Raw genomic sequence first — 23,726 nt, 5'->3', positions numbered from 1 at the left:
GCAGCAGCAGCAGCAGTAGTAGTAGAACTACTCCTCCCACCAGTATTACCCTTCACTCTCTGAAACAGCTTCTCGCTGAATGCTCCTAAATCTCCCCCGTCGAGTAAAGCAGAGAGCTTCCCTTCCAGCGCGGAGGGCGACGAAGCCGTCTCCGCCGTCGCGAGCACAAAATCCACCACCGTCGCGTCCGAGGCGCCCGTAAGACGGAGGAGCGAGTCGGAGATGAACGTCTTGGTATCCATTTCTTCGTCTGTGTCTGTGTCTGTATCTGTATCTGTGTCTGTGTCTGTGTCTGTGTCTGTGTCTGTGTCTTGTGTCTGTTCGATGATGGGTTTGTAGGAGATTGGAGGTGGGAGAGATGGAAGGTGGGAGATTCAGAGTTAGACTCCAGGTAGAGACGGAAAGCGATTAAGCTAGAATGACCATGTTGCTTGTTAAAAATGGAAGAAGTAAAGAGAAATAAAAGAAAATTAATAGTATACACGAGTGCTTGGTACGTAAAGCAGTGACGGTCAAGGCGTGTGGGAGGAGAAGAAGTCGGAGCTCACGCCAAGCCAGTGGCGATCTTAACAAGTTTATAGCTTCATTAAGTTCAAGGACCAGCCATACTGATATACTGATATACTGATACTGGCAATACAGATATTATGCAAGACTACTATTCAGATGACGGTATTATTGACATGCGATCCGTAGATTCGCCTAGTTATTAATCACATTCGGTGCGGAGACCGAGGGAAGAGACAAAGGAAAGGGACGACAAAGGAAAGAAAACGAAAGAAAAGGACATCTTCTGCCGCAATGCTGGACAAACAGGGCCATTCGTGAGTCATTATGCGCATCCATCCCCGGGGAGTATCATACACACTGTACACCAGACAACATCAAGGACAGACAAGAGGAAGAGGGGAAATCGTGGACATTCCAAGCCAGAGGAGAATGTTGTACACGAGCGCTGGAAAGCAGGAGAGTGAAGACAGATGAAAAGAAAGCAAAAAAGATTCTCTAGAAATCCCACAGAAAAGGAAGAAAAAAAAAAAAAAAAACACCAGGAATGAGTTGCAGATTCATATCAGACACACATAAACACCCCCAAGGAATGAATCGTCAGTTATGTGCGCAAGCTCAACTATGCGAGGAACAGAAAAAAAAAAAAAAAAAAAGAATACCAACTCCGTGAAAATGGATGAGGAGGGGGAAAAGGATATTACACATCGATCATTTCGGCATCTTCCGCCAGGATCTCGTCGGCAGGTCCCCAGTTGCCTTCGAAGATCGTGGCGCCTGCCCGTCGGCGGCGCTCGACAAACTGGACGGACGAGGTGTCGAGGATCTGGTCGGCTGTCGGCCGGTCCGCGGGCTCGGGGGAGATCATCCAGCGGACGATCTTGTCCAGGGCCTGCGCGTGGTTGGCGTCCACCATGAAGTTGGGCGGGTCGATCAACTCCCCGCTGCGTGCCAGCCGTACTGCCTGTCGCTCGCGGGATCGGCCGTGGTGGAGGAAGCTGTCAACGCCAAAGTCATCGTCGCCAAAGTCCGAGACACACAGCTCGTCAAACGAGGACTCTTCCGAGACCGGATTGCCCGAGGCGTCGCGGTAGATGCTCGTCTCCGAGCTCCAGGTCAGGCTGGGCACATCGCTCATGTCACCGTTGCGCAGCTTCTGCCAGGACAGGCCGTTATCGGGGAGCTCCACGTTGCCGGCGATCTCGAAGATGATCAGCCCGAGGGAGAAGATATCTGCGGGCTTGTCGTAGCGACCCATCAGGATCTCGGGGCCAATATATTCCCGGTCTCCTTCGCCGTCAATGCCATCCTCGGCCGGCCAGCGCGTCGCCATGCCGAAATCGGCAATCTTGAGCACGCCCTCGAAAGTGATCAGGATATTGGCCGGTTTCAAGTCGAGATGGATGATCCCGGAGTCATGAATGTGCTTGAGGCCCTACTAGAATTAGACCAACCTGAAAGAGTAATAGAGAGAGAGAGAGAGAGAGAGGGAGAACATACCACACACACCTCCAGGAGGATCTTCCAGATTCGAAAGTCATCCAGTCTCGCCTTGAGACCCACCTGAGCGAGAAAGACGTCCAGACTGCCCTCCTCGCAGAACTCGGTCTGGATGTAGAGATGGGAATTCTCCTCCCAGCTGTTGACAAAGGAAATGATGTGATCGGAATTGGTGAGCGACTTGAGGATATCGACTTCGCGGATGCGTCGCTCGCGATCCTTGAGTCCCGAATACGGGTGTTTGGCCTTCTTGACGGCCCAGACGCGGTCGGGGAGGGAAAAGAGGGAGGAGGAAAAGGAGAGGTTGTGCGGCTCGGCGACACGGTAGACCTGCGAGAACTCTCCCGTGCCCACCAACTCGACCTTGTCGAATCGAGACCACAGGCTGGAGTCGACGTCTGGCGCATGGTATGCCGCCAGGGGGAGGCTGGGTCGTTTACCCGGCTGGGGGAAGGAGTCTCGCGGGCCGGTGGGGGTGGCGGGCAGGTTCGCGGCGTTGAAGTCCAGCTGGATGGAGGACGACTGGTGGTCGTGGTTCGAGATGGAGAGGCCGCTGGGGTCGGGGGGCAGCAGGTGATCGTGCGGGGTGCGCGGCGACTCGGACTGGAACTTGTCGGTGTGGCGCGGGCTTGTGCCTTTTGCCTCGGACAGTCGTTCCAGCGAGGCGATTTGCGAGGAGGCTGGCGGGTAGGTGCGGGAGGGGAAGAAGGACTGTTTGGTGGGGGTCGGGGGCAGGTCGGCGTCGGTGAAGGGTGCGGGTCGGCCATCGCGCCCGGCCGAGGGGGACTGCGACAGGCCGCGGTCGTCCCCGTCGATGCTGACGAAGCTGTTGCGGCGCGAGGAGTCGGACTGTTTGGTCAGGGGGTTGCTGCCAAAGATGCCCATGCCGCGGGCAAAGGGACCCGGTTTGGGGCGGGTGGCGGGCGGATTGAAGGGCGAGGCCGGGACGGCGTAGGATTGGCGCAGCAGCTTGGGCCGGCTCAACGGCCGCTCGGGCAGCGCCTGCTGGCCCGGGGGGAAGACGTTGAGCGGCCGTTTACACGGGGTATCGGGCATGTTCTTGCTGAAGCCGGCGTGCGGGTCCTCGGCGTTGCGGTTCTTCTTGGAGATCAGACCGGTCGACATGAACGCGGCGGGCAGAGGCTTGACAAGCTTGTAGTTCTCGGGCGTGGCGAAGGAGTCGGTGGACGAGGCCGAGTCCTGGCGGGTCAGTTGACGCGATAGGGTCGGCCGGGTGGCCCCCGCGGGCAGGGACTTGGAGAAGTTGAAGACCTGTCGCGGGCGTTCGGGCTGGTGCGACGGCTCGTGAGTCGGCGATTCATCCGCCAGGCTAGAACTCGAGGAGGATTGGGTGATGGTTCGGGAGAGAGGGTGTGCCGATGGCGCCGCAGTGGTGGTGGTGGTGGGCATCATCCCCAGGTTACCCGTGTGCGCAGAAGATGCAAACAGAGGGCTCGCTGGGGCCGCTCGAGGGGTAGAGAAGAGGTTATTGTTGTTGTCATGATGATTCGACTGGAAAAGGCCGTGGTCGAGGGACATGCGCGGTCTCACATGTAGTGGAGTACCCATGGTAGTAGTCGTATTAGTGGCACCCAGAGCTTCTGAAGGGAATAGCTCGTTTCCTCCGCGCAAAGAGCGGGCAAAGAGTGGGCGATCGCTCTGGCGTTGTTGCAGGGTAGAGCGACGCAGAGACGAGGAGCGTTTGGGGATACTGGGGAAGGAGGAATTGAAGAGGGGACTAGGCGCTACAGCCACGGGTGCAACTGGTTCGCCCAACAAATCCAGCGGGGATTCTGGGGTGGTGGTGAAGGGGGAGGTAGTGATAGTTGCCGGCTGCAATATCGGTGGTGGGGTTGTCGACTCTTCCATGATGGTAGGGGGGGAGGAGGGGGAGGAGGAGGAGGAGGAGGAGGAGGAGGAGGAAATCTCTGTGTCAAAGATATTGAAGTCGCTGGGGACGGCAGTGGTGTGGGCAACGGAGCCTGCGGCGGCGTGGACACTGCGACGTTTGGCCGAGGGGCTTCCGCGCGAGGCCTGGTCCAGATTCATGATGCCGTCGCTGCGTTTCAGTGGACTGATGGAGTTGAAGGGGCCCAGGGGCCCGCTCCGGCGCTTCTCGATCCGCGCTTGGGACGTCCGGGGACCGAGGGCGGCGTCCGCCACGGGTGGAGTGGTGGTGGTTGTTGTTGTTGACAGGCAGCTAGTCGTGTCCAAACCGGGCGTAAGAGGATCGTCGATGGGATAATTCAGGCGCAGCATGGGGGTGATGGGGCGATTCTCGTCGTCCGTGGTAGCGGGCGCAATGGGGGCTCCCATCGGGGCTGCGTTCCCCTGGTCGGTGGAGATGTTGAGGACACGTTTGACGGGGCTGCGCGGCGAGGTGCGTGCCCGGCGCATGACCGGACGAGTGATCTTCGTGGTGGAAGGATATGGTAGAAACAGGGGTGATTGCTGTTGGGGAGCTGATGATGATGACGAAGTAGCAGCAGTAGTAGTGGTGGTGGAAGGAAAGAGAACAAAGTTGCTCTGGGAGGCTCTGCGAGAGGGAGAGAGCGGCGAGGAGATGTAAGGCGACGCGGCTCCCGCGGCGGCAGAGGTAGATCTGGAGGGCGAATGGGTTGTGCGGGCGGCGATCAAGGTGAAGTTGGAGCTTTTGGACGGGGAGCGGGACAAAGAGCGGCGCAGCTGCCTGATGGCCGAGCTGGCGTCGACATGGTGAAGGCCTGGATGGGAGGCCAGATGGAGGGTGCCGCCAGCATCGCGGTGCGGCGAAAATGTAGCAACCATCGTGAGGAATGTAGCGGCGCCGCGAGGATGACGTTTGCGGTTCTTCTCTTCTTTCCAAGGCCTTCTCTAGATGAGACTTGAGTCTTGAGTCTTGAGTCTTGGGTTCAGAGGTTGTTCACGACTTGTAGAAGTGTCTGCAAACCCTCTGCAAACCTTCTGCAAGCCGTGAGCGTGCGTGAGAAGAGGGTGAGGAAGAGCGAGTCAAGCGAGCGCTCTGGAATGTGGTCGAATGTACAGTCCAGCAGCGTGTGGCCCCTACCACAACAAGAAAAAAAAAAAAAAAAAAAATACACGAAAAGGAGAAGCCCCCAAAAAAAGGACAGAAAAAGAAGATTCACAACGAGCCCCAGGAATCCGACGATGTTGATGTCTCCTCCATACGGACCGGATACCACCGAGTCGGGACACACACGCGTCCGAACACGCCGCACGCGCACGCCGAGAAGGCTGAAGCAAGACAAGATCAAACCGCGCGAAAGAGGAATGTTCTCGTTTCAACAATCACGAGGGGGGTCCACAAGGGGCTGCCTTGTCTTGTTGTCTTGTCCTCCTAGCAGGCGCGACGTGATAGGGGGGGGGGGGGGGGGGGGGGGGGCGGCGACGACGACAGCGACAGCGACAGCGACAGCGACGACGACAGTGAGTGAAGCGTGTGGCGTTGACTTCAGCAAGAGCAAAGGGATAGACTGACAAGTCGCTGAAACATCGAGGGCGTGGTGAAGAGCGCAAGGGGGTGGTTTCGACCACCACGCGAGAGAGCAGGCAGGCAGGCAGGTAGTGAGGTGGTTGGGTTGGTATGCTGGCGGGATCCCCTCCTTTGATAACAGCGCAACGCAGTGGGAGTCGTCTAGTGAGTTGCCGGATAAAGTCGACAGAATCACCTTCAAGTCGATAGAATCCCAAGTGATAGAATCCCAAGTGATAGAATCCCAAGTGATAGAATCAAAAGTGATAGAATCAAAAGTGATAGAATCCAGAGCACCGTAGTCAGCAGAGTCAGCAGAGTCAGCAAAGCCAGCAGTTGGACTCCGAAAGATCCAGGGATGCGGCGAGTCTCCGTCCCGTGATCTGACCACGCGTGGCGCGCGCGTTTGTTGTGTGCCGGATCGGGCTTAGCGGGGAGACGCGACCACAACAATGCGTTACAATACGGTACAATCAATACAGGATAACAACAGCCAGACAGCGAGGGACAGACAGTGGACAGACAGTGGACAGACAGTGGACAGCGAGGGACAGCGAGGGACAGTCAGCGAGGGACAGTCAGCGAGGGACAGTCAGTGAGGGACATGTAGAGTCTTATTAGAGTCTTCTATATATGAAGTATTCTATATATAAAGTATTCTCTAATAGAGTCTCTAATTGAGTCTCTAATAGAGTATTCTATAGATCATACTTCTCCTGAATATCTTCTTGCTGTTCTCATAGCAACTGAAGCATGTACGAAGCAGGGAGTCATGTCGATCGTGAGTACTGATAGTAGAGATTCTAGGTAACTACTAGGTATCTAGTATACTCATACTGTAGGACTCTGCCTCTAGGCAGGTACTACCTACTGTTGAAGAGTAACTACCTAGTTACTAGGTAGTAACAGGTAGTAACAGGTACTCCGTACCTACAATACAATGTTTGTTGGAACGTGGCGGGGCAAAACACAGTATCGATAAGCCCTTGCTCAACGTGCGCAAGGGTCTCTCACCTTGCTTGAATTGGAGTAGTTAATAGCTTTTCTAGTAACTAACTAACTGACTACTAACTAGTTACTAGTTATACGATTCTTGAATAACATCTCCACCTCGCTCGCTATCGTCGCCAGAATCTCCTCCGCCGCCTCCCCCACCCCAAAGACGCCCACGTCCAGCGCGTCATGGCGGATCGCCGCCTCAATGTCCATGGTGGGCTGTGTAGAAAAAGTTAGCCAACCTCCCCAAACCTGATGCAAGCACCACTGCCTCCCCCCCCCCCCCTTGCTGATGCTGCCTACCTGAAAGATTCCTGGTAATTCTTCGAGAATCTCCCCCTCCTCCTCCTGCTGCTCTGCCAACCTCTTCTCCGGCAATCTCGCCTCCACCGGCTCAAACTCCACCCGCTCGGCCTCGCCCTGGGTCGTCGGCTCGGGAATCCGCAGGAAATTCACACACGTATCGATTCTCACCCCCGTCCACGCCTGGATGTCCACCAGCGACACCCCCGCATGCTCGTCCCGGCTGATCTCGCCAACCTCCGCCTGGATTCGCCGCGCCGACTCGAGGATCGAGACCGAGTCGCTGCCGCTCTTGCTCTTGTCGTCGATCCGTAGAGGTACGATATTCACCGTCGGCGCCACCAGCTCGGAAGCCCCGTCCTGGGACCGGTTGGCAAGGTACAGCCCAATCGCCGTGGGGCGCCCATCCCGGGACCCATGATGATCATGGTCATGATCATTCAGAAGAGTGACGGCGTGGACCTTGGCATACACCGCGAGGAAGATCGCCTGCACGCTCAGACTGTGTTGCCTGGCGATCTCCTCTAGCCGTCCCATATGTGACACCAGCCCCGGTCGATAGTACTGCTTCTCAATAGCGCCAAACCGAGGAGCGGGTGGAAGACGATGGTTATCCTCATTCCTCGACGACCTCCCCAGGTAGCCTTGCCAGAACGCTCGTTTGGTCTCGAGCGGCGCCTGGATTCTCTCCAGGCCCACGAATCGTGAGAGATCGGTGTGTTGGCCGCTGATGGCAGATGGAATAGTCTCCCGTTTGTGACAGAGCCTGCCCAGCAGATCCACCATCTTCGGTAGACTCACGGCATCGTAGAGTGCATGGTGGATCTGCAGACGGATCAAGGTCCCTGTCGAGGTCTGGCAGGCGTGCAATGAGACAGGCACAGACCCGATGTCTCGCTTGACGTCCTGTCCCTGCATCATTTCCTCCTCCTCCTCCTCCTTATGCCAGATGACTGGATTCTGCACAGTCCTGAATACAGCTTGCACGTACGGTACATCTGCTCTTGCGCGTGTCCTGAAAAACGCGGTCCGTAGGATGGGCAGCATGCCTTGCAGCCGCGTCCAGGCCTCTTCAACGGCCGGCTGGCCGAGCACTTGCCTCGACCGGTACAGGAATGAGGCATAGAAGACGGCCGGGTTCGCCTGATTCATGCCGAGGAAGTATGTCTGCCCAGCCGTCGCGGGAAACATCGCTTCAACCTGCTCGGGATCGATGCCGTGCGTTTGCAGCAGATCGTCCCTGTCAATGCCATCCAGTAGAGAAGCTAGGACGGCATCAAGAGCCTCCGCTGTAGGACCCTCCTCGCGACCCTCCTTGATTCGCACCTGCTGGGCCATCTTCTCAATCGTGCCCGCCTGCAGCATCTGACTTACAGACAGACTGATGGATGATCGTTTCTTCAGCAGAGCAGCCACTTTGATTGCGCTAATGCTGTCCAATCCGAGATGGAATAGCGTGGCTCCCTTGTTGATCTGCTCCTCCGGCATCCCCGACACTAGAGCAAGCACTTGTCGGATCTGAGACTCGATTGTAGACCATGTTGTCGGGTCTTGCGGCTGAGCATCGGTCGGGGGTTTTCCCTCACGAATCCCCTCCGAGGGCACCGTCTCCACCGGGCCGTCCACAACTTCGATCGTTGCCTGGTTGGGCTCCCGAAGAATCGTCGACATGGTCGTCTCCATGCGGTCCAGTAAAGCGAGAGCACCTGCACCATCCATCACATCGTCCCGGCAAGCCACACGGCAGATGATTCTCTCCCCAATGCACTCGATCTCCAAACTGACAGGGTACTCTACCGCCGAAGAACCCCCAACGGACTGATAAAGAGTTAGATCTTTCTCAGACACGCCCTCCGAGGGTCGTTTCTGGTATATGAACAGCGTATCAAACAACTGCTGCGATCTGGCCTCAGCCTGGACCTTTCGAAGGGGGAAATGTTGATACTCGGACATGTCCACCAAGGCTCCGTGAACGTATCGCACCATGTCAGACTTGGTGCCGTGAAGAATGGCTCGCATCGCCACCGTGTTCATGGTTGGGAACATGACACTCTCCGAGTTGACAATGTTTCGACCCGACAGGACCAGTCCAAAGGCAACGTCCAGGCTATTGTTGAGATAACGAGACAGCACCAGAGTCCAGCAGGTGACGGAGAGAGCTTGCATTGTCACTCCATGACTTTTGCAGAATTCCTCGGCGGCACTGCGGCGTATCGAAAAGCAGCGCTCTTCCCGGTGCAAACCCCCCTTCGCCTGCGTTACAGCACGCCTGGGGAATGGCGTTGGTTTGAAATTTGCGAGGGCTGTCTGCCAGAATCTCATGGCATTCTTGTCCCCGGAGGATTGCATGATATGCTCAATCATCAGATCGTATGAGGGACTCTCGGTCGTCAAGTCGCTCTCGTTGGCGGAATGGTAACGTTTGGCTATCTGCTCATGGAGCAAAGTGATAGACCAGCCATCGTAAAGTGCATGAGCGAGTGACAGGATGAGGTATCGTTTCCCAGAGTCGATGGCAATCGAGAGGTCCACCAAAGGCCGTTGCTGTTCGCTGTACGAAAGCGCTCTGAGGCGGTGATCTTTTATGACGGTGTCGACACTCTCGCCATTACCAAGCTCAACAACCCGAAGGCTGGTATCCAGGGCCGCCCCGTGCACCACCTGCATATATGACATGGGTAGTTCTGGATCCCAGATCTCGGCAAACGAAGTTCGGAGGATTGGGTTCGCTTTAACGACATCTCTCCATGCACATTCTAGCCTCGCGAGCTCTACATGAGTTGCCAGCTCCAAGACGTCATGGTTGTAATAACGCTCATAGTCTGAAGCGACCATTTCCGCAACCATGGCTTCTTGGATAGGCGTGGCGGGTAAGACTCGAGAAACGTCTGCAGAGATCTGGCCTTCTTTCTCCAGGAAGCTCGTCAGCTTTCCTTCAAGCTGGGATAGCACTGATAACGACGGAGACTGAGCCTGCATGACCTGATTCATGGGGTGGAGCTGCTCGACCATCTTCCTGATAGTACGGTAGCGCATGATGCTGCTGACAGATAATTTGATATCTCTCTTGCTGAGTCTCGAGGAGATCTTGATTGCGTCAATGCTATCCAGTCCCAGCTCGAAAACAGAGGTGTCATCCCTGATTGATTCTATCTCAACACCCGCCAGATCACCGATAACTTCTCGAATGGCAGACGCCTCCGGTGACCATTGAAAGTCCAAACGAGGACTCTCATGACCGTTGGTCAAGATCTGCTTAGAATCAGAACTTTCATGAGGTTCAGTGCCATTTTCAAGGTCGCCAGCCCCGTTCGGCTGGCGTAGTGCCTTTTGTGAGTCGACTGCCAGCTCCTGCATGACTTGTTGGAATGTTGCTAAGAGTTCTTGCCCTGTTTCCACAGACATGACATGCTCTTGGCATACAAGCGTCAGAGACAGAGACTTGTCGCTGTTGTGGACAACCTCAAAGGCTGCGGTATATTCAGGCTCTGCCTGTGAAGCCAGTGGCTTCCATAGACGGTCTGCATTGCTTTGACTGGGCCCACCGGCTCTTTGGAAGACAAAAAGGGAATCAAAAAGCGGACTGTCCGGATTGCGGCCGGTCCACTTCATGATATCACGCAGTGGAGTGTGCTGGAATGAGATTGTCGATGCTTGATAGTCATGGCAGCGTTGCACGACATCTGACCAACTCTTCAAATCCTGAAGTTCAACATGGCTGGGGATGGTATTGAATAAGGGACCCATGACACCCTCAACTCCCGGCGCATCCATGGATCTCCCCGAAACAACTACACCCAGAGAGGGAACTCGAGAGAAGTGTTGGTAGAGCGTCAAGAGCCAACAGGCATGGATGACAGCTTGTTCAGTAACGTTGAGCAAGACCTTCACTTTCTCCAGCGCCCCAGTCTCATCCATTTGCACCTCTTGTTCGAAAGCGGCGTGGTCTCTTGAGTTTGTGCGTGGGAACAAGTTATGTCGCGGAAGTTTCAGACTCTTCTTCCAGAATGGTTCTGCGGAGGGGTCCTTGCATAAAGGACCCATTGGAAGCAGATCGAAGAACGATGCATCCGCCTCGGGGCTTTTCTGATCTTCGTCAAAGTAGACGTTCGCAACTTTCTCCAGCATAAGAGACAAACTATTCCCATCATACAATGGGTGGAAGATGTTCAGAGACATGACGACTCTCTCTGGCGACTCAATGACACCGACCTCCCAAAGCTTGGTCTGGAGGTCACTAAGACCGGAGACCCATGATTTGAAGATTTCCTCCTTGACGCGCTCAAGCTCCTCTTCAGAATCTACTTTGTGTTGGAACCAAGGGGCCTCATATTGGTTCATGGCAACCTGGGCATAGCCATCTGGGGTGATTGAGAACGTTGTATGCAGCATCTCGACGTCAGCTTGTGTCTGTGACCAAGCCTTTTGCAACCGAGATACATCAACCGAGCGGTCCAGTTCAAAGGTGAATGCAGAACAATAGAGAGGTTTGTCACTATTGAGGAATTGATAGATAATTCCCTCCTGGAGTGGAGTGCACGGCGCGATCTTCTGAATATCGTCACTGCTGACTCCAAGATTAGTAGTGATTGCATGGGTATGCCTATGGGAAAAGGCCTCGATCATTTGCTTTGCATTTTGCACATTTGCATTCCATGCCGAGGATTGACCGGCCTCTCGCAATGCAGACGCCATGCCTGAAATCGTAGGATCTAAAGATTAAAAGTCAGTAAGTAACTCGTGTGTGTGTGTTGCAATCATTATATGAAAGAAAGAAAAAGCCCACTCTTCATGATTAGCGATGGCTGGCAGTTTGTAAAGCCCGCGGATTTGAGATCCCTTGAAAACGAAATCACAGAAATGGAATCGAGGCCCAACTCATAGATACTCGACCATCGGGAGATCTCGTTCTCTGCCAAGCCAGCAAACCGGACCAGGACAGACTTGATCTTCTGTTCGTCCTCGTTGTATCCGAGAGGCTCGTTGCTCATGGAGGTCAATCGCTGGATGTCCTCCAGCAAGAGATCTCCGTACATGCTCTTCAGGATTTTCGCGTCAATCTTGTTATTGGCAGACAGAGGGAAAGAAGTCATGGGGATGATGTGCGTTGGGACCATATATCCTGGAAGCCTGGTATGACAGGCGTTACGGATTTGAGACAGGAACGTCCGGTCTTCTGGGACAAAACGGATCTTTGCCTCGGGCCGTTTGCCGCCATGGTCAGCAGCGCGGATGGTCACAAAGGAGACCAGCTGCTCTCTAGACTGCTTCGGATGCCTGGTGACGAGAGTAGTAACTTCGCCTAGGTCCGGTGCTGCATGCTTGATGACTTCGTTGATCTCTCCAATCTCGAGCCTCTGGCCGCGGAGCTTGACCTGGTCGTCCATACGTCCTAGGAACTGGAAGCTTCCATCATGAAGAATCCGGACCAGGTCACCGGTTCGATAGATACGGTCTCCACCAAACTCCTCCAGGACCTGGAACTTCTCCTTGGTCAACTCGGCTCGGTTGAGATATCCCTTGCCGACCAGAGCGCCGGAGACACACAACTCTCCGATGGTGCCGCGAGGCACGGGGGTAGCCGTGGCAGGTATCAAGACGTAGGAGCCTACGTTATCAAATTGGGGTCCGATGTTGGTCGGTTTCCCGTTGACCGGGACCCTGGGCAGCATGGTACAGCCGATGGTGACCTCTGTTGGTCCATAGCCATTGTAGATGACTCCATGTTTCCCCCAGGCATCGAGAATCTCTTGTTTCAACTGCTCTCCTCCAGTGATAAAGACCCCCCTGCACAGTGAAGGCACGTCCTCTGGTTGAACGAGTCGCGCCAGACTCGGGGTGAGGTCGATGTGCGTGATTCCGAGGCGATGAATCGTGCCGGGCAAATCTTCGAATAGGAGATCCCGTGGGCAGGAAGTAACACAGATCCCCACGCTCCAGCTCCAGTACTGCTCCAATACACTGACGTCAAAGTGGAAGGATGCAAATTGCAGCCACTTGGAGTCTTCGTCCCAGTGACCGCTGAATAGCCTCTGGAAGGCCAGCATAGCTTGTACCGCATTGTAATGTGTAATCTCACATCCCTTCGGTGTCCCAGTTGTACCGGAAGTGTACAAGCAGTAGCAAGTGTCATCGGGCTGGATCGGACGGGCTAGCGACGGCTCAGAGGCGGATATGTCCTTGAGCAGATCAGGTTGATCCATAGCCACAATGTCTACTACACCTTCAAGGTGTTCCCTGAGCTCTGCGCACGCGGCCATGCTGCAAAGCAAGAAGCGAGAGGCGGAGTCCTGGAGGATGAACTGCTTCCGTGCAATTGGGGCGCTGGGGTCGATTGCCACATACGCGCAGCCTGCCTTGAGGATACCCAGGATCGCAAGAGAGGCTTCTGGGCATTTATCAAAGGAGATGGCGATGAGTGACCCTGGGACTGCGCCTCTGCTTTGTAGCAGACGGGCAATTCGGTTCCCGTCGTCATTGAACTCCTTGTACGACCAGGTTCTTTTGTAGATCTTCTCGTCGGTGATCTGGTGCGCGAATTCAAATGCGAGTTTGGAGGGCATCCTTTCTGCATTCAATTCAACGAACTGGTGAAGAAGACTGACTTCGCAGGGGATTTCGTTTTCTTGGGCCGGCGTGATGGACAATAGTTTGGGCCCAAGAGACGAGTGATCGCCCGAGTCCGAGTCCGGGGAGAAGATCAGGTCCTTGAAGAAGATATCGAATTGCTCGAGTAGGAGCATTGCCTGCTCCCTAGGAACGATGTCAGCCCTGTGTGTCAAGCGGAACTCTAGTTCCGACGCTTCGGGGACGAGTTCAATCGACACAGGATAATCGACTTTGGCATCTTCCTCTACCACTTCCCACTCGATTGGCTGCTCCGTAGATGATGAGAACTTTTGGTAAACAAAGAGGGTATCGAAAAGCCCCTCGTCTGCCTTCAACCAACGCTGGATCTGAGACAATGGTGCGAATTGACTCTTCATCAGCCATGCGTTACGTGCCATAACCTGCCTCACCAGTTCACGGTTGGTGCCCTGCACCGTGCATGGAGAGGGCAGTGTGACAAGACAGGGGAAAACAGCCTCTTCGACAGCGTCAGAGAGGGTACGTCCAGAGAAGACGACGCCAAAGGTCACGCTGGGCTCGTTTGTATACGCGGAGAGCACTCGTGCCCATGCTGCCTGGCCTGCGGCCTGTAGCGTGATGGACCGTTCCTGACAGGCATCTTCCAGAGACTTGCGGGAGAGCGAGCAGCGTTTCGTCGCCACGAGCAGGTCCTTTTTATCTTCACGGTAGGGATGTAGATCAGGAAACTTGCATGTCCGCGTCTCAGGAGCGATCCCTTCCCAAAAGTCGCGGGCCTCATCGTTTGTCCGGTGACTCTCCACAAGGATGGGACCCAGTGTAGATGGAATTGAAACGGGTTCCTTGCCCAGAAACTCCCCACGGACTGCTGCCACTACATCTGCGAGGATCAGATTCAGACTCTGCGCATCGTAGAGGGCATGGAGCGCAGCGAAATGAACCACTGAGCTGGTCTCGGATGCCTCAACAGTGATGTACCAGGGTGGTAGATGAAGATCTTTCAGGAGATCTTCCTGCGAGCGAGGCGAGACTATACCCTCCTCGTACCACGGGAGCTGGGAGGACTCCTTCCGATACGTGATCATTGCAAACGGGTATTGTTTGTCTTGAAGCTGGACGAATCCCGTGCGAAGCATCTCATGCCTCGCCATCACCTGAGACCATGCGTCTCGCAGTAATGCGGTCTTGACAGGCGCTGGTAGACTCCACGACACCCGGTTGAAGTAGACATCCCCGCGAGAGTGAATGAACATGGCCAGCATTCCATTCTGCACGGGTGTACATGGCCGTAAAGCGTCGACCGTGGTTGGGGAGATTCGAAGCTGGTCACAAACTGAGTCGATATGGAGAAATTGAAAAGAGGAGAAGTCAAAGGTCTCCTTTCTTTCTGAGGATTCATTCGACGAAACGATCAGTGCTGCAATTTCACCGACGGTAGCAGCCTAAAAAAAAAGATATCAATTAGAATGGGGATCTAGTTAGTAGAAGAAGAAATAGGTAGTGATTTTGTTTACCTCCAAGATATCGGCGGCCGATATGATATGCCCCTGTTTGCGCAACGATGCAGAGATCTGAACCGCATTGATACTATCTAAACCAAGCTGGAAGATAGTGGTCTGCTGCGTGATCGACTCTTCGGGAACCTCGGTGAATCGACAAAGAATGTCCCGGACTTCGATCTCTTTAGTGGACAGCGGATGGGGTGTGCGGAGTCCATTTGGAACGTTCGACACTGATTTGAAACTATTCTCCTTCAATTCCTGTGCAAGGAGCGGCAGTTCCCCGCCTAGGGAGCGTTTGTCTGAGGCTTGGGCAGCTGGGTATCGAATGGTATCACTGACGAGAGCCGCAAAGTGGTTCTTGATCAATTCCGCATCACCGTCGGAGACAAATGACCGTTGATAATGTAGACAGATAGAAATACTGTTCTGCTTCTCATCCGGGATGATCTCGCAGATCATGGGGAAATCCATAGCTCCCTCTTCCGATATGAGTTCCCACAGCTGGGCATCGAGGTCGACATTTCTGTTCTGTAAGAGAACCAATGTATCAAACAGACGGGACCCGTTCCTCGCAAACCGCTTCTGAATGCGACGAAGCGAGCTTAGCTGGTAGGGCAAGGTGTCACTGTTGACCTTCTGGGCGAGCGTCATGATGTCGGAATTCGTTGCACCGACCGAGAACTGAAAGCGAACGGGAAGGGTGTTGAAACAGGGCCCGATAATACGATCCACGCCGTCAAGAGGCACGGTCCGGCCGCTAAAGACATTGCCAAAGCATACATCTAAAGATTCGGTGTAGAGGGATAGCAACCGGGCCCATGCCGCATGAAAGACGTTGAGAGGAGAGACGGCCACCTCTTTGCAGTGGGTCTTGAACGTCGCCAGGGGAATATCAAGACTGGCATGACTCTGGCCGGTATCACCACTTCCATCGTTCTTCTTCTTCTTCTTCTCCACGGCAGTTTTATTGCGGGAGAAAAGTACGGGCGAGACATCATGCAGATACTGGTCCCAATAATGGTCCGACGCATTTGTATCCGAACGAAGCATGAAATCGATGAAGGTGCCAAAGGAAGCTACCTCGGGTAATTCCCTGGAAGTGAGGCATGACTCAACTTCTTGTAGTAGCTGCGTCATGGCTTCACCATCGTGCAGTGCGTGGTGCATCGAGAACAGTAGAATGGTTTTGTCCGCAGTGACATCTCGCAGCACTGTCAGCGCGTAGGGAAGATTCTCGCTCTCCAGGGTCCATTGTTGGAATGTCTCCTTTGTCCGTGATATCTGATGCTCAAGTTCTTCTTCCGAGCTGGTGTCAATGTAAGACCATGGTAAGGCAGCAGCATTCTTCACAACCACCTGTGCGTATGCGAATCGGGGATCACTGGTCGACCTGAAGTGGGTTCTGAGGATCGAGTGCCGATGGAGCATCTGGTCCCAGGCGGCTTGCATCTCGTCAATGCTCCGATGAATTCTGAAACAGAGATGGTTGAAATAAGCCGAGTCCGTCTGCGAAGGGTCCGATGACAGCATAGCCTCCTGCAACGGGGTACAGGGATAGATAGCTTCTACCTCCTGGCCGGAACGGGCCATCTCGTCTTGGATTTGCCGCTGGAAAGCATCATCGAAGATCAGGTCTGGTGTTTGGACAGGACTTTTCGCCGACGCTGTCTGGGTGACGACGGTAGAAGAGATCAAGGTCGACAGCTGTACCACGGAGCTATGGCGTAGAATCATGGAAACATCCAACTGACCAAGCCCGGCCATCCGGAGACGTTTGGAGAACGTGATGGCGGAAATAGAGTCCAAGCCCAGATTGTAAAAGGACGTGTGCCTGGAGAAAGCAAGCACATCTACGCCGGTAAGCTCTGCCAGGATTTTTGCAATCTTCTCCTCCGTCTCGGACATGTTCTCTCCATCATCGCCATCATCATCAGCGAGTGGTTCTTGGGGAGAGAAAAGTTGCAGCTCCTCTAGACTCATCTCCTCCAGCTGCTGGATCAGTTTCTTGTAATCCGTCTTCGTGTTTGAATTCATCGGGATTGTTTCCACGGGAATCAGCATCGAAGGGATCATATATGTCGGAAGTGCATCGCCGAGCACTTTGTAGAGATCTTGAACCATGTGATTGCCCATCTTACCATTGGATTCCTGAGAGACGGGAACCAAAAATGTGACGAGCTGCTGCTGTTCGCCTCTGTCTACGATCATCGTCGCACAATCCTTTACGCTGCTCTGGCGGGAGAGAACGCTATTGATCTCCCCAAGTTCAACCCGCTGACCGCGAAGCTTTACTTGGTTGTCCTGTCGGCCCATGAAAACAATGGTACCATCCGCCAACAATCTCCCATAGTCACCAGTTCTATAAAGTCTGCCGTATTGAGAGTGCTCGAGGAACTTTTCGGCGGTCAACCCCGGCATATTCAAATATCCCTGAGCCTGACATTCAAGTTAGCAGGCAAATGACTTCAACAGGGGGGGGGGGGGGGGGATGAAGACGGCATACCACTTGGTCTCCGCCGAAGACAAGTTCTCCAACGGCGCCGCGGGGGAGTAGTCGAAAATCATCCTTATCTGCCACAACGAACACAGACGTATTCTTCAACGGTGACCCAATGTTTCGCATCACATCGTTTGCAAGTACATTAGGACGCACCGTGCAGATATTCGTAGTTTCGCTCGGACCATACCCTGATGAGTGATTAGTTTGGAAGACTTCTCTTGTCACTGGGATGTAAGGGAAACACACCCTGCCACAACCCTCGCCCTGCCCATTCCCGATGGACCTTGGCCGTCAAGCCTTCACCAGCTGTGATGAGGAAGCGAACACCAGGCACGTTCTCGGGGTTGATAATGGCCGCCACCGTTGGGGTGAGACTGAGATGAGTGACATTGATAGATCGAATGACATTCTCAATGTCTCGGAACATGATGTCGTTGGTTGTGGAGCACAGAGTCATTCCGGTGTGCCAGGCGAAGAATATTTCAAAGACAGAGACTAAGTCCAGTTAGAATAATAGGTTTCTTTTTTCGTCTTATTTGCATGAGCAATCGATGTGACCCACCATCAAACGCGTGAGAGCATGCCTGGAGCATCTTGGAATCCTTGGACACGGGGTAGAGGTCTGCAAGGATTGCAATGTTGCTCTGGAGGTTATGTCGAGTGACCGAAACGCCCTTGGGGGTACCTGTGCTCCCAGAGGTAAACACGGCATATGCAAGGTCAGATCCCTGATTTACCATGTGTAAATCATGATCTGGAGAATCCTTGAAACCGTCATCTTTCCAGTTAACCACTTGGAGTGATTCTACAGCAGACAAGTGGTGATCCACGAGAGAGTCTGTGATGCAGAAAGGGGCCTTTGTCTCACACAGGATCGTATGGATGCGCTGGATTGGCGTCTGGATTGTGATGGGAACATAGCCTGCGCCAGCTTTAATGGTGGCGAGGATGGAAATGTACAGCTCCGGAGATTTCTCCATCAAAATGCAGACAAAGTCATCAGGCCTCACTCCCAGATCGATCAAATGGTGTGCTAGCTTGTTCGCCCGACGGTTTAACTCAGAGTAAGTCAGCGTTCTGGTGTCCATAGCTCCTGTATCCAGTTCGTGGGAATGGATGAATTCCACCGCGACCCTGTCAGGGTCCGATGATGCGTAGTATTCAACCCTTACGGAAAGATTCTCGGAGTAGGGGACTGTCTCAAAGTTCTCGTTCTCGATCGATAAAGTTGATGGTGGAAGACGAAGCGATAAGCTGCCCAGGGGTAGGCTAGGGGAGTCCAGAATGATCGATGCAACTCGATCTATCTGCTCTAACAGCAGCACCACCTGTGCGGATGGCAGGCTAGAGGTCTGGTGAGTCGCCATGGCATAGATCTTGTTATCTCTAGGCTCTAGCTCCAGCATGAGGGTAAATTCGAGGAAATCTGCGGAAGCAACCTCTCGGAAGAGTGAGGAAGGCGCTTGGTCAGACCACAGCGTCTCCTGCCAGGCAACTGCGGTATCAAAGAGGCTGAGAGTCATGTTGATGCCTGACACTCTCTTGATGTCTTGGAGGGGGAGATTTCCATACTCCAGAGCCTTGCGGTTCATATTCTGGACAGCCAAGACGAGATCGGCCGCCGTCTTCAACTGGTCCAGCTTGATGCGCGTTGGCAGAACGCGCAGACATGGCCCGATGGTCGATTCGATGCCTGCTACCGGCAGGGTCCTGCCAGATGAAACGGTTCCAAAGATTACATCGTCCGTTCCCATGTATGAAGAAAGAAGATAGCACAGGGCGGCCTGGAAGATCGTCTGCCGGCTGACCCGCAGGAATCGAGTTACTTCGTCCAGTTTGGCTAGAGATACATCCAGTGGTCTGAAGACCTGGCTGGAGCTCTGAGGAAGATCGGTCCGATCGTTGAAATTCGGCCACATGGTTGGAGACATCTTGTAGAGCAGGTTGTGCCAGTATGTGCTGGCATCCTTTGAACTCGAGTCCCTGGTAGACTTCAAAAGAAACTCGGTGATGGTGCGGTATGACGGTCTGTCCTTGGGCTCCTGTCCTGTCAGTGCAGTATGAAGGTCTGACAAGATTAACTGCCAGGACCAGCCATCATACAGTGCATGATGGATATGAAGGAGCACTGAGAGCTTCCGTTCTCCTTCTTCTCGGAATTGTATATGGAGTGGATAGAGGATACCGTGTTGATCTTTCATCTCCACATTATAGTTGAATTGCTCACATGGCTGGAAAATATGCTCTTGCAGCTCATTCCAGACGAAGCGACTGTACAAATGATCCTTGACACCGATTTCGATGAAGCCAGATCGAAGCAGATCATTCTTCTGGCATACCTTCTGCAGCGCCTCTTTCAGAATTGAAATGCGGTGGACGGGAGGCTCGAATTCCAGCTCGATCCAGTTACTATACGCCTGTGACGCCCGCATGGTTTCGACGATCATTGCCTGTTGGATTGGACTGCAGGGCTCTACCGCTTCAAGGGCCACATCAAGCCCGATTGAGCGCAGCTTCTCCGCGCCGATATATCTTACTGCTTGCCAGCTATCTTCTTCTTGTGACTGGCCCTCCTGATCTCCTGTTTGTTTGGAACTTGAGAACTGCTTTGCCAGATGCCAGATATGAGTCACCGAATCCGCTGCTAACAGTTTTCCGACTTCAAGATTCAGGCCCTCGGCCCGAAGCTGGGCGGCGAGCTGAATGGCTTTGAGCGAATCCAGACCTGCCGCTGCTAAGCTGTCTGAGGAGGACTTGGGAGCTGCCCCGAGGACCGTTCCTACACAGCGGGAGATCTGTTCTTCGAGCTCATCGCGAAACTCTCGGTTAGCATTTGTTTGGGTCTCGTTGCGTTGTTTTAGGTAGTTGGCTTCCAGAGTCTTCCTGTCAATTTTCCCCGAAGGTAGCTGTGGAAATCTATTCAAAAGGATGGTCTCTCCCGGCACCATGAACCGGGGAAGCCATTGGCGACACACTTGCTGAACTTCAGTAGAGATTAGCGCTTGATCATCATCATAAGCATTACGGTTAGTATCATCATTAGGAGTAGTATTATTATCATCGTCGTCGTCATCATCATCATCATCATCATCATCATCATCGTCATCTTGTGCCTGGACAAAGGCGACGAGGGTTCCGCCCGCAACCAGGGCGACGGCGGTCCGGACATGTGGTGCCATGCAGATAACGTTTTCAATCTCGCCGAGTTCCATGCGCTGACCTCTCAGCTTGACCTGACCGCTAGAGATGCGACCGAAACACTCGATCTCACCGTTGGGGAGCATCCGGGCCTTGTCACCGGTTCGATACAGCCTGCCATAGCCCGGCAGATCCAGGAAAGCCTTTGCATTTTCTTCCGGTCGGTTGATATAGCCGTCAGCGAGCTGAGGTCCGCCGATGACGAGCTCTCCGATCTGACCGAGAGGCAGAAGCTCGGGTTCAGTCTTGACTGTCTTCTGTTGTTGGTGATCCTCACTCGGGATGGCGAATATGTAGGCTGAGACCGTCCTGAAGGGTCGACCGATCAGGTTCACACTGGAGGCCGAGGGAAACTGGGTGGCGGCCGTGCAATGGATGGCCGCCTCGGTTGGGCCATACATCCCATGGAGGATGCCGGGCATCGTTTCAGAGTGACCAAACTCGGAGACAACGTGACGGGTGAGCATTTCGCCAATGGTAAGAAGGACACGCAGCGAAGGAGCCGCGGCACGTTTGCGCAGCAGTTCACCGGCCACCGTCGGGGTGAGCTCGGCTGCGTCGGCCTCCATGGTGTTGATTACGAGGGGCAGATCCCGCAGCATGGTCTCTCTGTCGGCGCCGATGAGGGTTGCTCCGCGGAACAGCGGGAAGAAGACCTCAAACACAGAGACGTCAAAGGTTGGAGAGGCGAATTGTAAGAATCGTTTGAATGAGGGTATTAACTCATTGTGCGCAAGCAACGACTGGGTTGCGGCTCGATGGGAGACTCCAACACCCTTGGGCCGTCCGGTCGAGCCGGAGGTATACATCACATAGGCAAGATCCGAAGTACTACACGTTCTTCCTGATGGAGGGGAAATGACGGGGGTGGTTGTTTCCGGGTCCATGTTGTCGGCAAAGATGAGGGTCACGTTCCCAGGCTCCGAAAACCGTGAGGCCAGCGAGCTCCATGTGATCACGACGGCGGCGTCAACATCTTGGAGAATGAAGTCGATACGTTCAGTGGGGATATCGATGCCGAGCGGGCAAAATGCGCCGCCCGCCTTGAGGACCGCGAGCCAGGCAACATAAAGATCGAGGGATTGGGGAAGCAGGACGGGGACAACAAAGGGCGGGTGCTGCTGGGTTTCTTTTTCTTCTTGGGATGATGGATTCTGGATCGAGGCGGTTATTCGGGCGGCCAGGTGAGAGGAGAGTCGGTCTAATTCGGTATACGACAGCTGTTTGACGGACCCGTCTGCAGTCAGGAATTCAATGGCATAGGGGGATGATTTTGTTCCGTTCAACGCCAACTCATGGAGGACGGTCGGTCCTGGCAGGGTCTCTGGGTCATTATTTGAAACGGAAAGGGCGGCAGATGTCTCCTCCTTCTCTTTCAGCTTCTCCCTGGTCTTTTCCTCCTCTTCTTCGGCTTCTTCTTCGGATCCAATGGGGTGATCGACAGTGGTCAGCAGTCCCCGCTGGTGAGCTTCCGCCCGGACCAGACGGCGAAAACGCTTCCCAATCTTGGTCAGGAAGGGCATGCCGATGCTTCGAGACGACAGTCGTCCCATTCCAGTGGCAAGATCCAACTCCAACGACAGCGCTAACGTTGTGTCACTTCGATTGCTGTTTCCCTTGTCCTGCTTGTCTCCGGTATGCAACGTGATGGCAGTATAATCGCGCGAAGACGTGGTGTCGGCGTCCAATTCGTGCTCCAAGACGACGGGAAGCAGTCGACGGGCGTCCAGATCAGCCTTGGTAGGGAATCCGTCCAGCAGGAAGACAGGCTGAACCTCGGCGGTATATTCACGCAACAGCAATGCCCACGACAAGGCCAAAAGATCCGCTTGGGAGAAGGGGGGAGGTGGGGTCGAGCAGGCACCAGGGAGAAATCACAGCGTCTTGGCGGACGGAAACACACGAGGAGGGAAGGAGAAGTTGAGCCAGGTGTTGTGCTTTTCTTTTTCGACTCCCTGGGAGCGGTTTACCTGTTAGTGTTAGTAATGCAGTGGTACCTAGGCGTAGGTACCTCATATACCTCGCTAGGTACCTAGTACCTACTCCCTACCTAGTACTACTAGATAGCTAGTACTCTGTACCGGGCGATCCGTCTGGCGTCCGCAGGATCAAGATAGCAAGTCCCCCCCTTGTCAGGCAGGCATTGCAAATCCTACCAGTAGCTCGAACCTAGCAGAACTCTGTATACGGGATCAAGCAGCCACGCCAATGAGAAAGAATAGACGAAACATTCTGCCGCCAGAGCAAGGGTCAGGCAGCGGCTTGCTGCGGTCTAGTGGGGGGGGGGAGGAAACGAGCAGAACACGAGCTTGGAGGAGGGGAGGTTGAGATCTCGGTGAATTCGGACAGTAGCGGGGTCAATTTCCGAGTTGAGGAGGAGGAGGAGGAGGAGGAGGAGGAGGATCATATGACAAGATGTGCCTTACGATGCCTTAGCCTTGCTGGTGAGTGCTTGGATATTTACGTACCTAGGTATACTCCGTACCTAGAGTACAAGATATCTACTACCGTACCTAGGTAGGTAGAGTACTAGGTACCTTAATAGCTACTAATTACAGAGTATAGAACCGTTGGATCCTCAAATACTAGGAGGAACTAGATCAAGAGTACTCCGGAGGAATCTGAGAATCTGTACCAGACACTTCCCGACATCGGGAATTCTCATATTGTCCAGCGGGGCTTTCGTCATCGAAACCCAGAAAGTCCCGTATGTATTGATACTGTGTATTACGCATACGATGGTGGGGTGTACGGGTGGGGTGTACCGATACAAGTACCTACTACATAATACATGGTAATACTACCCCTCATTAACTTGGGTAGAAGATAATCTATTCATTGCTATTATATCTATTATCTATTATTTAATCCATTGTTAATCTCTTGTGAATCTATTGTTAAGACAAAGCTATTATAATTATTATACCCTTGAGTGACACTACTACTTGTAGTTACCTAAGGCTAGGTACCTACGAGGTACCTCGTTAGGTAGGTACCTAAGTACTAGGTACTAATACTTACTGCATACTGATGGGCCCAAGTGGGTATTCATTTAGTAGGAAACAACCTAACCTACCATACCTTGCAAGATATTCTTCTCTCCCAGGAAAAAAAAAAAAAAAAAAAGAAAGAAAGAAAGAAGGAAAATAGCCAGGAATAC

General features: G+C 53.8%; 2 protein-coding genes across 2 annotated transcripts; both read right to left on the bottom strand.

Annotated features, from left to right (window-relative positions):
* Window positions 1-1,207: 1,207 nt before the first annotated feature.
* On the bottom strand, window positions 1,208-4,794 carry ASPZODRAFT_11336 (hypothetical protein; the record flags this gene model as incomplete). Its single annotated transcript, XM_022721061.1, has 2 exons — window positions 1,208-1,942; window positions 2,008-4,794. 2 exons carry the CDS (start codon window positions 4,792-4,794, stop codon window positions 1,208-1,210), a joined length of 3,522 nt encoding a protein of 1,173 aa, XP_022584976.1.
* Window positions 4,795-4,898: 104 nt separating this feature from the next.
* ASPZODRAFT_11335 (hypothetical protein) lies at window positions 4,899-23,255 on the bottom strand (the record flags this gene model as incomplete). Its single annotated transcript, XM_022721059.1, has 11 exons — window positions 4,899-5,049; window positions 5,133-5,241; window positions 6,568-6,694; window positions 6,779-11,490; window positions 11,565-14,808; window positions 14,881-17,304; window positions 17,372-17,556; window positions 17,615-17,863; window positions 17,931-22,394; window positions 22,470-22,536; window positions 23,202-23,255. 11 exons carry the CDS (start codon window positions 23,253-23,255, stop codon window positions 4,899-4,901), a joined length of 15,786 nt encoding a protein of 5,261 aa, XP_022584975.1.
* Between the last annotated feature and the right edge of the window lie 471 nt (window positions 23,256-23,726).

The sequence above is a fragment of the Penicilliopsis zonata genome, assembly GCF_001890105.1.
Source record: "Penicilliopsis zonata CBS 506.65 unplaced genomic scaffold ASPZOscaffold_1, whole genome shotgun sequence".
Taxonomy (NCBI): Eukaryota; Fungi; Ascomycota; class Eurotiomycetes; order Eurotiales; family Aspergillaceae; genus Penicilliopsis; species Penicilliopsis zonata.
The sequence above is the reverse complement of the archived record's forward strand: the minus strand, read 5'-3'. Positions and strand labels throughout refer to the sequence as shown.